This window comes from Rhamphochromis longiceps, linkage group LG23 (assembly GCF_057381845.1).
Source record: "Rhamphochromis longiceps isolate RC_006_pf linkage group LG23, R_longiceps_female_GT1.1, whole genome shotgun sequence".
NCBI lineage: Eukaryota > Metazoa > Chordata > Actinopteri > Cichliformes > Cichlidae > Rhamphochromis > Rhamphochromis longiceps.
The window spans coordinates 39,072,445-39,087,548 of record NC_140578.1 but is presented as its reverse complement, the minus strand read 5'-3'; the positions used below and the strand labels follow the sequence as shown (position 1 = coordinate 39,087,548).

Genomic DNA, 15,104 nt, shown 5'->3' with positions numbered 1-15,104 from the left:
AAATCCCAACGAAACGGACTTTGTTAGTGTAAAAGAATGGCGTTGTTGTAGCTGCATCCCTCAGAAAGCTTCAGGATTAGCACAGCAGTTTAAGGAAATAGGGTACAATGTATTAACTTAAATGCCTTTTTATAGGGTGCCCACTCAGCTGACTGATACACATGATTGGGAGGCTTTAAAGCAAATGAAAAACAAAGGCAATACCTGAAACAAATATCACTCACTTGAATAATTCCTCCAATGTACAATCGACTTCAGGAACTAAAAATGCTACACATAAGATACACATGCTGTAGAAATCCAAACGAAAACACCTGAACTCGACCTGAGCTGTCTCCCATTAATCCAGGTGTGGACAAGCAGGTGTGGGCGGATCCAAATAGCATCGGATCTCGAGGCTGGTACTGATATCAGATCGATGCTAGCGCAACTCAATACTTTGTTTCTATCTGCTAAGTTCAGTATGTGGCCCACTGAATTATATGAAATAAATGTTGGGGTTTTTTGTTGTAAAAAAAAACAGCGTCCAACTACTTGAAAAGGTAAAAGGTGTGTTTTATTATATTAACCTATTATTGTGAAAAGTAAAAACATACAGTGATTTAGTGTTCAGAATTTACAAATTAATTTCGATCATCTCATAAATAATGATGCACTGCTTTCCCCTACATAACCTACCTTTACATGTTAAAAGTATTAATATTGCTTTGGTATTGGTATGCAACATTGGCCCTATAGTTACTTGGTATTGGTCCAATACAAAAAATGTCATTGGTTTGAACTAATTGAGTTGAGGCTAAGTCCCGCACCCATGCTCGAGGGCACGGAGAGAAAGTAGGATTTTTCATTATGAAAAAAATCCCACGGATGAGATCTCAAAGATGAAAGCCATCCATGTATTAATTAAGTTCTGAACAGACTAAAACCACGTAGCATATAAAAAGCACAGCTATATTATGGACAATTTGCTAAGGTTAAATGTACTTTTAAGTACAAATTAAGCAAGCTGAGGATGGTACAGCCTTCCAGGGGTGCAGCACATGTAGTTTTTCATATTTGCAGTTTTGGAAGATCACTTAGAGTAGACTAAATGAAAACTTTGCATGTCTCAATAATGCTAAATTTCCCTTAACTGAACCAATGTGTTATCGCTTACGTACACTAACTAGTGTATCAATCTGCAGACATCATTTAAAAACGTGATTTATTTGTAGGTCTAGACAGATATTTACTCGTGGTACATATTTCAGCAGGGTTTTTTTTCCTGACCTTGTAACCTTTTCACTGAGGCTTATCTCTCTCTAAGAGCCTTGAACAATGAAATGTGAACTGATCCCTGGCACAGGAAACCATGTCTCTGCTGCTAAATCTGCACTCATTTTGCTTAAAATGGTTTCAGGCAATGCTGGTCTACTACTGTGGACCAAATATGGACAGCGTGCATATAACGCTGAACATTACCGACCAATGTGCAGCGTTGCTAATTTCCGCTCATTGCCTTTTACCCTGACTGCACGTGATATATTTTAACAGATGTGTCAAATCAGTTTCAAATGAAATGCTTTCTAGGATTACATGTTTGTAACACGAGCTCACTAATTCACAGATGAAGAGCTGGAAGACAGCAAAACATTAAAAAGTCAAAGATTGGTGTAAATGTTTCAGTGATGCATAAATTCCTGTTACATTTGGCAGATGAGGGGTGTGTTCAGAGCAGGTGCTTCTTATTTCTGTATAAAAGTGGACACAGCCAGCCCACAGACACCCATATCTGATTATTAGTGCTAAGCAACAGACAAATAAAATACTAGAATTTCACTCTATACAACAGAAAACTTCTTGGGTGGGCTATACCACACAGAAAATTCAAGAAAAACACAGTGGGGAGATCCAGGTCACTGACTGGAAATAGTGGAATTGAGGCCTAGCGAGCGCCTACAGGCTGCAGCATCCTGTGTTGGCCCACCTGCCAATCAAAGCCACCAAGGCCCTAAACTTTAGGCCTTACCCGTGTGATTGCAGTAGTTATTGAAAAGTTTTGGTATCGACCTGATACCAGTACCAGATACTGACACTTTTAACTTTGTGTAGGCAGCTTATATAGGGAGGATAAGTGTGTTGTGACTTATTTGATGAGTCACTGTCATTTTGCTAATTCTGAATAAATCAACTAACAAAACTGATGACCACAAAATCAATGTGATTTGTAGTTTCACTTTTACAACATGATTGTGTCGATCAGTACCAATACCGATGTTGGTATGCTTACTATCGATTTTTGGATTGTTCCGCCCACCTCTAGTTATTATAAACCACAGTATCATAGGAGAAAACTCGAAATATTTATTTACATGGAGGCCAAAACAGTTTTTGTACCAGGCTGTAAACATCCTGGGGTGATGCTTTTTGAAGTTATGCATTTTAGCATGGGAGTCTTTGGGTTTGACTCACTTTTGAAAACAGCCTCAAGTGGCTACTAGAGCAATTGCAGTCTTTGGAGCTCCCGAAATTGATTTTTTTATTTTTGCTGTTTTTGCAGCTACAGTTGACAGTTGCCCCCAAGGCATTTCAGAAGTTGATGTCATAAGAAGTTATAAGGATAAATTCACTGTACTCAGCTCTAAAAATCTTACAAACTAATGACTACTGTAATTCTTTATTATTAAGTGTTCCTGAAAACTCCCTGAGAAGCTTTCAGTTGATCCAAAATGCTGCACCAAGAGTACAGACAGGGACTATAAAGAGAGAGCATATTTCCCTAATACTAGCTTCTCTTCATTGGCTCCCTTGTAAATCCAGAATCACATTTAAAATCCTTCTCCTCACATGAATAATCAGGGTCCATCTTATCTTAAAGACCCTACAGTACCATATCACTCCAACAGACTGCTTCTTGCTCAGACTACAGGCTTACTTGTGGTTCCTAGGATATTTAAAAGTAGAATGGGAGGCAGAGCCTTCAGCTTCCAGGTGGGTCCAGCTCCCAATTTGGAGTTAAAAGACGGACACCCTCTCTACTTTTAAGATTCAGCTTAAACTTTTCTTTTTGACAGAGCATATGGTTATTAATAATAACTCGTCTTCTCTTCCACAATGTGTCTTTTGTCCTGTCTTCCTCCATCCCCAGCTGGTCGCAGTGGAGGTTTCTTCCTCTTAAAAGGGAGATTATCCTTCCTTACTCATAGGTGATCCACTTGAGATGACTGCTGTTGTGATTTGGTGCTGTATAAATAGATTGAATTAAATGTTTATGATTGTGCTTAGTGATTGGGGTTAGTGGTTAAACCTAGGGATGAGAGACTCGGGAATGCAGTATTATGGCTATCTGTCCTCACAAAGGTGCCATGTGCCCCTCCCCCTACACACAGAGTGGAGCAGGCAGCAGTCGGTGTACTGGAACGGTAGTGACAGAGAACGCTTTTAACCAATATGTGAGAATGACTGTAATCTGAATGACATCAGACTATTCAGTGTGCTTACCAGCATCCCTGGGAGTGTACCCACCAACTTTGTAGTGGACTGAATGAAAGATTGTCGAGAAAGGTGAAGAAAAAATCTCTAATCATGAAACAGATTCATGAACTGTCTTCTTCTAATTGGGACTGGGGTGTTTTTGTTCAGCCCGCGTCCCATTCTTTCCCCCCTCAGACTGTTTTTAGAAGGGTCAAATCTATCTCAGCTGTTATCAGTGTCATGTCACGCTGTTCTGTGGGTATCTGTGTGTGCGCATATGTGTATCTGTGTGTCATGCTGTGCAGCTTCATAAGCTCCTTTATCAGCCGGGAGACACCCTCCTCCCCAGACTCCCGCTGTCTCTTTTCATTTTTCCCATACTTTCACACACACGGGGCCACACATGCTTCTGCTTTCTCTCTCTCTCTATTACACACACACACACACACACACACACACACACACACACACACACACACACACACACACACACACACACTCCTTGTGCACACACAGCCAGCTTAACTCCCCCCTTTTTGGGCATCTGTGTAAACAAATGTCTCATGCACAGGTGTATAAAGAAAGGAATGGGTCTATTAATCCTGGCTTACTTATTGTTTGGCTAATAATAGCGCGCAGCAGCCTTTTGCTGATAGGTCTATTATTCCCAGACAGCAAGGTGGATTAATAGGAAGCTGGGATTAATACTCATCCCCAGCTAAATCACATCTACCTCTATGCATGACCTCCTTCCTGGCTGCTGATTGTCTGTCCTTGTCTTAATTACCTCTTATGGAAATGGGCTTTATAATTACAGAAAGTCATCTTACCCTTATTTTATTTTATTAAAAAAAAAAAGTGATGTAACTTAACTAAGACTGACCTTAAAATGATATTTTTCTGGGTGTGTTACGGCTGTGTGTATTTGTGTGAGCGTGATCTGTGAGAGCCGCTTATAGGCACTCTTAGGCTGAAGTGGAAGGGGTGAGCCGCCTTTTTCTTTGGAACAGTTTTCTCCTGTTTTAGTTTTAGGGTTAGTATTGTCATTTGTTTGTTCTGTTTCTTTCTTAGGGTTGAGTTAGTTTTCTGGTGGGACTTAGTTGGTTTTGTTTATTATTTTGGCCTGAGTTCACCCTGGAGCTATGCTTCATTATCTTCAATAAAATCACCTTTTTTACTCACAACTGGTTTTGGATGTTTGGCTTGGGAACCAGGGCGGGTATTTGTCTCTCTCTCCTCCAACCTTATGTGCGTCTCTACACGCCTGGACTAGGGGCGTAACAGGGTGGACTTTGGTAGAGGAGGAACAGTGCTAACCAGCTGGTTATCTTGTGGAGAAAACCAGCCAAGCCCAATGTATTTATTAAACCATCACCAAACATTCAATTGACTATTAAGCAAAAAATAAAAACAAGCGAGGAGGCATTCGTCTTACATTTTCTGAACCCCACCCCTAAGCGCACTCTCCCCCACCCCACCTTTCTAGGATTCTCGCTCCAGCTCCAGCACAGGAATAAGCAGAGGAGCACGGAGGAGGAAAAGAAGACTTTGTCCACGGTGTCTCCACTCAGATGCATCACCGCCCGGCTCTTTTAATGGGGCAGCGCTGAACTTTTAAGTTCGCGGGGAAGCTTCTCCGAAGTGCGCTAATGTGAGTTCTGAACACAATGTCAGCCGCTCAAGGACTTCTAAACAGCGTCTTTTCCTGCTCGTCCCCTGCCTCCAAAGCCATAACCAAACGCAGGCTACGCCAGACCCGGAGCCTGGACCCCGCCATCATCAGACACTGCGGCACCGGGAGCGATGGAGCGGCCGCAGACACAGGTGCGTCCGCCGAGCGCTTGGCTGTGAAGCCGGCTTTACGCACCAAGATCCCGACCCTGAAGGAACCTATAACCCCTTCCATCTCCTCTCCTTCCATACCTCTGGATGTTTCCCCGTCCTCCAACTTCCACTTTGACTATGATGTGGTTAAGCGTGCCAAAAGGAATACCGCCGGGGATTTACCGTTTATGGTGAGGGGAGCTGGTGCCGCTCCCTCAGGGAGCACCGGCACGCTGTTTTCCCCGCGGAGGTGGCTACAGAAGAAAGTGCAGCCTTCCAGCTCTCACTCTTACGTCGTGTGGAAGTCAGAGGTAAACTCCCTTCCCAGGGTGACAGGTTTTTTTTTTCTTTTGGTGGCCAAAAGGAACAGATTAAAACGAAATCCCACTCTTATCGTTCAGCTCGCTAATTAGTTTTCTTACATGAATGCATATGATACATATTTGTGAGAGTTATGTGCCCTCCAACCCCATCGCTTTCCTTGAAGTGCATTCTTGAGCGTCTGTGTGCTTCGGGGGGGGGGGGGGGTGATAGGATCGATACTTTGTTTCTAGCCTCTTAAGTTTAGTGTGTAGCCTGCTGACTTGTGTTAAATGCATAATTTAAAAAGAAAATATTCATATTAACTTCGTAAATGAAAAAATATACCTCAAACACGCTCTATCAAAAATATCTGAACCTCTTGTGTTGACTGTATATTTTATTTGTAGCCTGTAGCACATTTAAACAACAGAAATTGACCCAAAGTGCTTTAGAGACAGACAATGTAAATTCAAGGTTTCCAAAAACCCAGTTTAAAAAAGATGAAAAGCTAAAAGATGTGTGTTTTCTAATTTCATTATGTAATTATTGTGAAAAGTAAATATCACAGCGACTGATTACTCATTCAGAATGTGCTTTTATAAGGTTAAAGTATTGGTATCAGCAGTCCTGGCCCTGCATTTGCTTGATATCAGATCGATACCAAAATTGCACAATGCTATCTGAAATTCGACCATGACCTGAGGTAGCGAGATGTTGGAGCTTTACCTAAAAGATTTATGGGTTTTAAAAGACAGGGAATGTTTGACATCTGCAACTGAAAGCCCTACAGTACCAAAGCAGTCAGCCCATTTCAGCCTGGAAAGTGCTTTTTTTTCCTAGTCTGGCCCAAGGGCACATGGGTAATTAACTCAGGGGGAAGGGATAGCTCTGGTCCACCTCCCCCACCTGGATTTTTGTTTCTCCCTTGTCTGCATGGTCATTACTGTGTTTTCAGTCTTTGTGGGAGTCACACCTTATCCTGGGAAAGCAAAAGAAAATCTTACAGCACTTTGAGGATTAAATCACTCCAACAAAAGGTGCAATGAAGTGTCGATAGATTTTTCCCTCCTACTGTTGTCATCATTGGGCTGCTTTGGCTTTTGTCTTCATATAGATGTCAAACTGAGTGTGAATATGGGGCAGGCAGTAGATGAAATCCTTACCAAAACATCCTTGGGGGACTTCTTTTAAGTGTGTGTGTGTGTGTGTGTGGGGGGGGGTGCATAGTTGACACGAGTCCACCTGTACTCTGTCTGGAAAGGTATAATTTTCCTGCTTCTTTAAACACTTAGTCTCCTTTTCTGCATATTTTTCTTGTATTTGATTGGAAGTGTGTGTGTATATGTGGCGGTATGTGTGTGTGTGTGTTGATATGAGGGGCTTAAGGACACATGGCCGGGGACTTGGTTCTCACGACTGCAAGCAGTCACAGGGTCAAAAGCACGCAGCCATCAAACAGCTCCCCCATCATTTCCCATTAAAAGGAACGGCTCCAGCGCCGCTCTCTGTTTTACTTTCTTGCAGCACGCCTCTTCTTTCTTTCTCACACTCGCACGCACACATGCAGGCGTCCATACTCGCATTTTCCTCCCTCTCTTCTTCTGCGAGATGTCTTGAGGTTCTCAGAGAGTGGCGTTTCCCATCACTGTAAGCCTGTTTAAGTTGCAGTTTCCACCCCCCGATTGGGGCCAACATGAGGCCATCGGTATGGAGTCATTAGTGCAATCTGGACCGAAGTTATTGCACCTCGGAGTGTTTGTAAAATTACGGAGCCAAGAAAGTGTTACTGGTCTACTGGGATGTGTCAAACACCTATGGGTGTGAAGTAAAACTCTGAAATGAAGTGTAAGCATGTATTTAATAGTGGGAATCGAAAGAATTTTGCTTTTAACATTAGTTAAGATGCAATTAGTTAATTTCTTTCCAAGGTTGACATGACCGGGGGTGTTGAACATGTTAACTTATGGGGCACGTGGATAAGGGCCTAGTCACAAAGAGTTAGAAGCCATTGGGCAACCATCTGGCAACCACAAGGGAAAAATGTGGAAAACAACTTCAGATTGCCTTGGTTGGTAGCAGATTGCCACAGTGGCCTGTAGTTTGCACAGAAGATGCCAACTGGTCTGCGAACACTTGACAACTACTCTCCGAGTGCTAGTCAGGCTGTGAGAAGTGTGACACAAACCGGACACGGAGACTGCTTGCCTTCAAAATAAAAGTTGTGGCTTTTGAAGAATGTTGGCTGCAGCACCGAGCAACTTCAGTGCAAACTACAGGCAAGGATTGCAAGAAGGATTTTGGTGCAGCACCCTCTTTGCAGCCTAGCAACAGCCAATAACCACTCACCAATATTTCGGCTTAGTGACCGGTGGTTGCCAAGGGGTCATCAGACAGCGTTTGAACAATGTGCGCATGATGTCATGTGAGAAACCTGTATACTTAGGATTAATACTGAGGAGAGCCAAACTATGAAATTCGCATGATTTCATTTCAAATCATGACAAGTGTAATCATCACAGCTTAATGAAATCAATAACACATGGTTTTTAAATACCCAATCACCAGAGGAACTTCCAATTCAGAGAAATAGCAAAAGAATGAGTCATCAACCTGTCAATCTCAATTCCTCTGGATGTTTTTTAAAAAGCACTTACAACTTGTTTCACTTAAAAAATTGCAGTTTTAAAAAGATAAACATTTAAAAAGACTGAACATGGCTTGTCTTGACGGGTTGCCAGGAGAAAGCCTCTACTCTCTTAAAAGAACATGGCAGCACAGATTAATTTTTCAAAGTCTTCTGGATCAATGTCCATGGACATACAAGACCACAGTGGAGATGTTTGGCCATAACACACAGCACCATGTTTGCACTGACATACTGTGTTTGGTTTTTACAAAACTCATCATAACAATTGTCAAGCACAGTGGTGGAGGCGTGATGATTTGGGCTTTGTTTCCAGCCATGGGACCTGGCCATCTTACAGTCATTGAGTCAACCTTGAACCCGTCTGTATACCAAAGTATTGTAGAGTTTAATGTCAGGCCATCTGTCTGGTTGCTAAAACTTGGATGGAATTGGGTCATGCAGCAGAAAAATGATTCCAAGCACAGCAGTAAATCTACAATAGTATGGCTTAAAGAGAAAAGAATCACCTTTTAAGGTTGAAGTGTGCACCAGTCAGCTTCAACCTTATTCAAATGGTGTGGCAGGACATTAAGAGTGCTGTGCATAAACAAACATCTGCACACCTCAATAAAATGAAGCAATACTGTAAAAAAAGAGTGGATCAAAATTCCTCCATAACGATGTGAATGATACTAAAAGGGCATATGGTAAAAGGTTTATTTGGTTATTCTCAGGACTGCATAGATTCCCATGAAAATCTTCTTTGTCACACGTAAGTTCAAAATGAAAATATACCTTCAGTAATAAAAATAAGAAATAGTAGGCTGAGATAACCCTGACCTTTCGTCTTTCGTATGCCTCAGATAAGTTCATAACACACTGAATCCTGATTTTGAATGACGCAATTTAGACGCTCAATTTTCTTTTTAATATTTAACTGATAAATCAGATAACCTTGAAATGACATCACTATGACATCATCAGGAGAAAGCTCTCTTGTTAATTTTGTAAAATATTATTGTATTTAGAGTTAAATACACAATAAAGAGGGGTGTTCTTTTTAGGGTGGACCTATGTTGTCGATGTACCCCTCTGTTGTGATGTCTGTTTTAAAAAAGAAGATAGAGATGGCCAGAATAGTCAAATTAAGCCTTCATAATGAGACTTTACAGAACAACTGGTGACATCCAGATGGTTACATTGATCTTTCGTGTACAGTCTACGAGAAGAACTGCGAGGTTGCTGCTGATGCAAATGCACTGCATTAATATTATCGCATTACCTCTGATGGTTTAGCTCAACTATTTATAACGAAGTAATAGCTCCTGTATCTAACGAGGGCATATTTGTGTTGTTTTATTGTATGTATTAATAACATAATAAATGTTTAAAGATAAAGGTAGACCAGCACTGCAATATCAGTGATGTAAATGCAGGTGCCAGTTCATGCATCGCTATCTAGTCAAAGTTCAGACATTTGCCCAGATAGAGATCATTTGCACGTGTACCACTGAGTGTGTATGCATGTGAACAGGGCAACCTGTGCAGAATGGTCTCATGCTATGCCTTTTTAAGGAGGGAGATATGGACAGAGAGGAAGAATGAAAGGGTGAAACATAGACGGAGTGAAGCAAAGCCTGACAGTTATATTGGCCACGATTGCTTAACAGCTAAATGTTTCCACGGCCAGGTTGTTGATGCTGAAAGAGCAAAAAGAGATGCAAAAAGAAAAAGAAAAATTCATCAGGCAGTACCCTCTGTGTTATTACAGTAGGAGAGGGGGGTGGGGGAGCGGGGGGAGGTGGGGGGTGTCAGTGACTGGATGTGGTCCTTCTCGTGGAGTTACGGGCTCCAAAATTGGACACCGTATCAACACATGTTCTTGCAAAATAGCACGAGTATAAAAACAATGTAGGTTTTTATAGGCACATTCAGACATTGGTATTTGAAAGTTTAGCATTTGAAGCATACGCTGAACCTACACGTGCGCCGCTGTATTTCCAGGTACGCGCACAGAGACGCACACGCGCAAAGGCTCGGAGAGGAAACAGCAGTCGGCTAATTTAATCTTGCTTGTTTATGGGGCTCCAGATTGTTGACATTGTAGATCCTATTTTTAGAACCACTTACTCAAATGCTTTACAGAGGAGACTTAGTATGAAAAGAAATGTTACTAAATGATTGATAACAGATGACTTTGAGAAAGTTAGCGCTGGGTCTTTGAGGTAAAAGCTTTGCCTTTTTGGTGATTAACATTCGTAACTGTAATCAAAATGTTACATGCACAATTACACACTGAGCTCCTAAGTAATAGCAGTGTTAGAGGCAAAGTGAAGGAACGTGGGGTGGGGAGGGGCAGACTAATCTAAATAAAGAGACAATAAAAGGTGATTTTTGCTGTAATGTCTCACGTGTTATTAGCTTCCAAAAGTGACGATACACAATTGTGGTTGCTTACATTTGCACAAAAGTAACCACAGTTTTTGTGTTTTTGTTTCCTTACAGCATTACTGAATCCCTTGGCATGAGAACTTCAGATAAGGAGAATTCCCATTTGAATATTCTACTTCCGCTTGTGCTTATGAATTTTAACAAAATCTGAGGCATGAAAGTTTTATATAAGCTCTCAGATATGCAAGGTAAAAAACAAAGTTGGCATGCCTTATGATCTCCCCCAAAGGAATGCGAAGTTAGGAAATGGCTCTGTATTAGTGTTTATTAGTCTATCATTGTATTTTATCTCTTGATTATCTTCTGGAAAAATTACTGCTGCTTGCATCTAGTTGTTACCATTCTTAAAATTCTCGAAAGGCCCATGTGTTTATGCAACATCATCAAACTATGTCAGGGTGCTGAGCGCTCACCGAATAAGTAGAATAACACAACGAGAACCAGTCATTTGTTTGTCTACTTAGAATAAGTCAATTTGTCTCGTTTTCTTTGCTGGTCATTTAGGGTGGCACACATTGGTGTGGAATAAAGTGTCTCAGCAGGATGTTGCCATTAAATACCGTACCCATGACATTTAAAGGCCCTGGAAGATGAGACCTTGGAACTGTAGGTTTTAATTTACGTGGGCTCATATCCAAGTTGCCTATGTAACCTGGATAAACATATAGGTCATTTGTCCCCATCCTCTGAAAGTGACCCTAACAAATTCATACATTAAGTTTATATCACAGATTGTATATAAAAGATGTACATAGCCCCAGTGAACTCTCTCAGTACTTTATGGACTTAAATCTGACATATGCACTGTAGCTTTTTGGCTGTCACCATCTTGTCTTTTTGGAACCAGAAGACTACATTTAGACAAGCAGCTGGAGTTATCAGCTAAGGCATGCTCAGTATGCATCCTTGGTAAGCTGCATTTTAAACACTGACACAGATAACCGGTAATCGTGTCACTAATCACTAAAATTTGACCCCTTGCTTTTTGGACATTTCTTTTCATTTAGAGTGCTAAATGATCAATTAACTCTAGCTAGCATGCTTGGTAAGGTAGAAGATACAGATAGCGAGAACTGGTAGTTCTAAACTAGAAGCAAAATGATAATGATAATCACAATACAACATTTTTAATTTATTTTATCAACTTTTCTTCTGATGATGCTGTCTTTGTTGAGCACTCAGTGGATCTGCGCTCGACAGTGCAGCCTAGGCGGAGTAGTCGAACGCAGATTCACTCAGCGCAGGGCAAGCTAGCGAGACAGAAGTTAAGCTCTCCTTGCAACATGGCAAATTGAACCTCCCCCACCCTCATTCAGATCTGGCGTTTGGAATTATTTTGGTTTTCATGTGACGTATGACCCTGAACGTAAGCGAGTCATGGACTAAAGTAAAACAGTATGTTGGATGTGCCACGCAATGCTCAATTACATGGGTGGGAACTAGTGTGTTAGCGCAGTTAGCTCGTTAACGTGTTGACGTCGTCCAGCCCCACACACGGGGCAATCAGCGGTAGCTCATTAACAGAGATTTGAGGTGTTGCGGCGTTAACGTCATTTTAACTAGATTAACGCTGACAGCACTAGTGGGAACACAACGAATATGACTGCACATTTACTCTGACATCATCCTAGTGCAAAGACAAGTGGAAGCAGACAAAAACAACAAGCACACATGCTACAAACTTTACCCGAGTCATTTAGACAGCCGTTAGCACATGATTCTCATTATGGGGACCTGATATGTTTAATATGCTGCTGAGAATATAGCCCAGAAGAAGCGTATAGTATAGCTTTTATTTTGGAAAGAGCCATTTCTCTGTAATAAACTCTGTTTTCCAAAGATGAGTGATTTCTCCATCAGATAGATTTATTTTTTTATTACTTTGTTGTTTCAGCAACATTAAATTTAAAAACTGTACTTTTGAGTTAAAATATATATTTATAATTTTAATAAATGACAAATTAAAAAGGCATGAACATTTTATTTTGTATCGAAAAAATATTGAACCGTGACACCAAAATATCAAACCAAACCGAACCATGAATTTTGTGTATCGTTGCACCCCTAAGATATATATATATATCTATATCTATATATAAAATAAAATGTTCATGCCTTTTTAATTTGTCATTTATTAAAATTATAAATATATATTTTAACTCAAAAGTACAGTTTTTAAATTTAACCCTAACCCTTGTGCGTGTTTTTTATTTTGACAGCGAATGCGCACCTGCGGACCACTTATGTGCAGCCCTGGTTATTTAGCTCATCATATCGCAGCCACAGAAATTATTTTGTCCATGAAACCATAAAGCTGCACTTTCTTTTTGCCTTATAGTCTGATTTGTCATAACTTTTCCGTTTTGTGGTAAGCTTTTCTTTGGCTGTCACTTCTTCACCCTGACCTGTCTTATTTGGCTCAGCAGAACTGAAATGCTTTTACACACGGACTCACATAAGCTCAGCGATTCTCTGCGCGATCAACCTCTCACATGTTTAAGCTTGCTGCGGGAGATTTCACTTGTCATGTTTGCATAGTAAGCTAACGATTAATAAGACAATGTCAGAGGAATTGGTGCACAAATTATCATCACTCACCAATCAGTGCTGTCGCTCTCTATACACAGTTCACGCGATTGCAAAGTGAAAGCAAAAAAACAAGCGCAAATTCAAACGCGATTTCAATATGTCACATATTGACAGTGGCTCACCGATGCCAATGACATAATTACCCAGCTACATTTCCGAAAGAATGCAAAAGCATTGACATATATTTTTCCTTCCTACAATAGCCGGACGGGCAGGGCAGAGATAGATTTTGGTAGCCCAACTGGAAAAATCGCTAGCCCCGGGACGTCGGGCTACCGATTTTGCGAGCCCTGTATCTGATTGAGGAATCACTCATCTTTGGAAAAGAGAGTTTATTACAGAGAAATGGCTCTTTCCAAAATAAAAGCTATACTATCCGCTTCTTCTGGGCTATATTCTCAGCAGCATATTAAACATATCAGGTCCCCATAAGGAGAATTATGTGCTAACGGCTGTCTAAATGACTCGGGTAAAGTTAGTAGCATGCTTGTTGTTTTTGTCTTTGCACTAGGATGATGTCAGCGTAAATGTGCAGTCATATTCGTTGTGTTCCCACTAGTGCTTTCAGGTTAACCTCGTTAAAATGACCTTAACGCCACAACACGGCAAATCTCCGTTAACGAGCTACCCCTGATCGCCCCGTGCATGGGGCTAGACGGCCAACACGTTAACGAGCTAACTGCGCTAACACACTAGCTCCCACCCATGTAATTGAGCATTGCGTGGCACATCCAACATACTGTTTTACTTTAGTCCATGACTTGCTTACCTTCAGGGTCATACGTCACATGAAAACCAAAATAATTCCAAACGGCAGATCTGAATGAGGGTGGGGGAGGTCCATGTTGCAAGGAGAGCTTAACTTCTGTCTTGCTAGCTTGCCCTGCGCTCTTCCTTCTGACGATGCTGTCTGTGTGGAGCGCTCAGTGGATCTGCGCTCGACAGTGCAGCCTAGGCGGAGTAGTCGAACGCAGATTCACTGAGCGCTCCACACAGACAGCATCGTCAGAAGGAAAGTTGATAAAATAAATTACAAATGTTGTATTGTTCGATACATATGCGTACCGAACCGAAAGCACTGTATCGAACGGTTCAATATCGATACGAATATCGTTGCACCCCTAATATATATATATATATATATGTCTGTGGGAATTGTTTTGTATCTCTTAAGCCATTCCTGATATACAGTCTTGTGAAAAAGAAGATTTAATAGGAAACTGTTCAGTCCCGTTGAAAACTGAGTACAACCTTAATGCTTCAGTTGAAATTAAGAGGGTAAGTAGTAGCCAGCTGCTGCTAATCAAATGCACTTGATTTACTGATCATCAACGAGTCTGCGCACCTCTATGGAAGCACAAGTTTTGGCATTTTTCTGGTCTGGGACATTCAAGTGTATGTTAACACAAGGCCACGATTTTCCTAGGAGTGCCCCAGGAAATTCACCCCAAGGTCAGACTGAGCAATGATCAGCAAAATACAAAAGAGAAAAGTTTAAAAAGAGGTCAGTCTCAGACCCTACGAGCCTACTTAGCATGGACAGGTACCAGGAGAAAGCCTTTTATTCTGTAAGAAGAGCGCTGCAGTATGATTTAGTTTGCAAAGTGGCATCTGAACAAACCACCAGGCTTCTGAATTTATGTCCTTTGGACAGGTGAGACAAAAGTGATAACAAAATACAGCATATCAGTGCAAACACCTTACGCCAAGCACAGTGGTAGAAGGGTACTATGAGTTTGTTTTGTAGCAACACAACCACAAAACTTGCAATCATTCAGTTGTCCATGTAGTCCTCTGTATACCAAAGTATTCTAGAGTCAAATGTGAGGCCATCAGTACAACAGCTTAACCTTTACTT

General features: G+C 41.2%; 1 protein-coding gene across 2 annotated transcripts in view; it reads left to right on the top strand.

The window, feature by feature from the left end:
- Positions 1-4,748: 4,748 nt before the first annotated feature.
- Positions 4,749-15,104, top strand: part of LOC146642537 (rho GTPase-activating protein 6-like) — a 130,790-nt gene continuing 120,434 nt past the window's right edge. Inside the window, exon 1 of one of the 2 annotated variants that reach the window (XM_085398377.1) lies at positions 4,749-5,588. In XM_085398377.1, coding sequence (XP_085254503.1) covers positions 5,121-5,588 — 468 coding nt within the window. In that variant the 5' untranslated portion in view covers positions 4,749-5,120. The remainder of the gene's footprint in view (positions 5,589-15,104) is intronic. The other variant, XM_085398378.1, reaches the window with a different exon arrangement.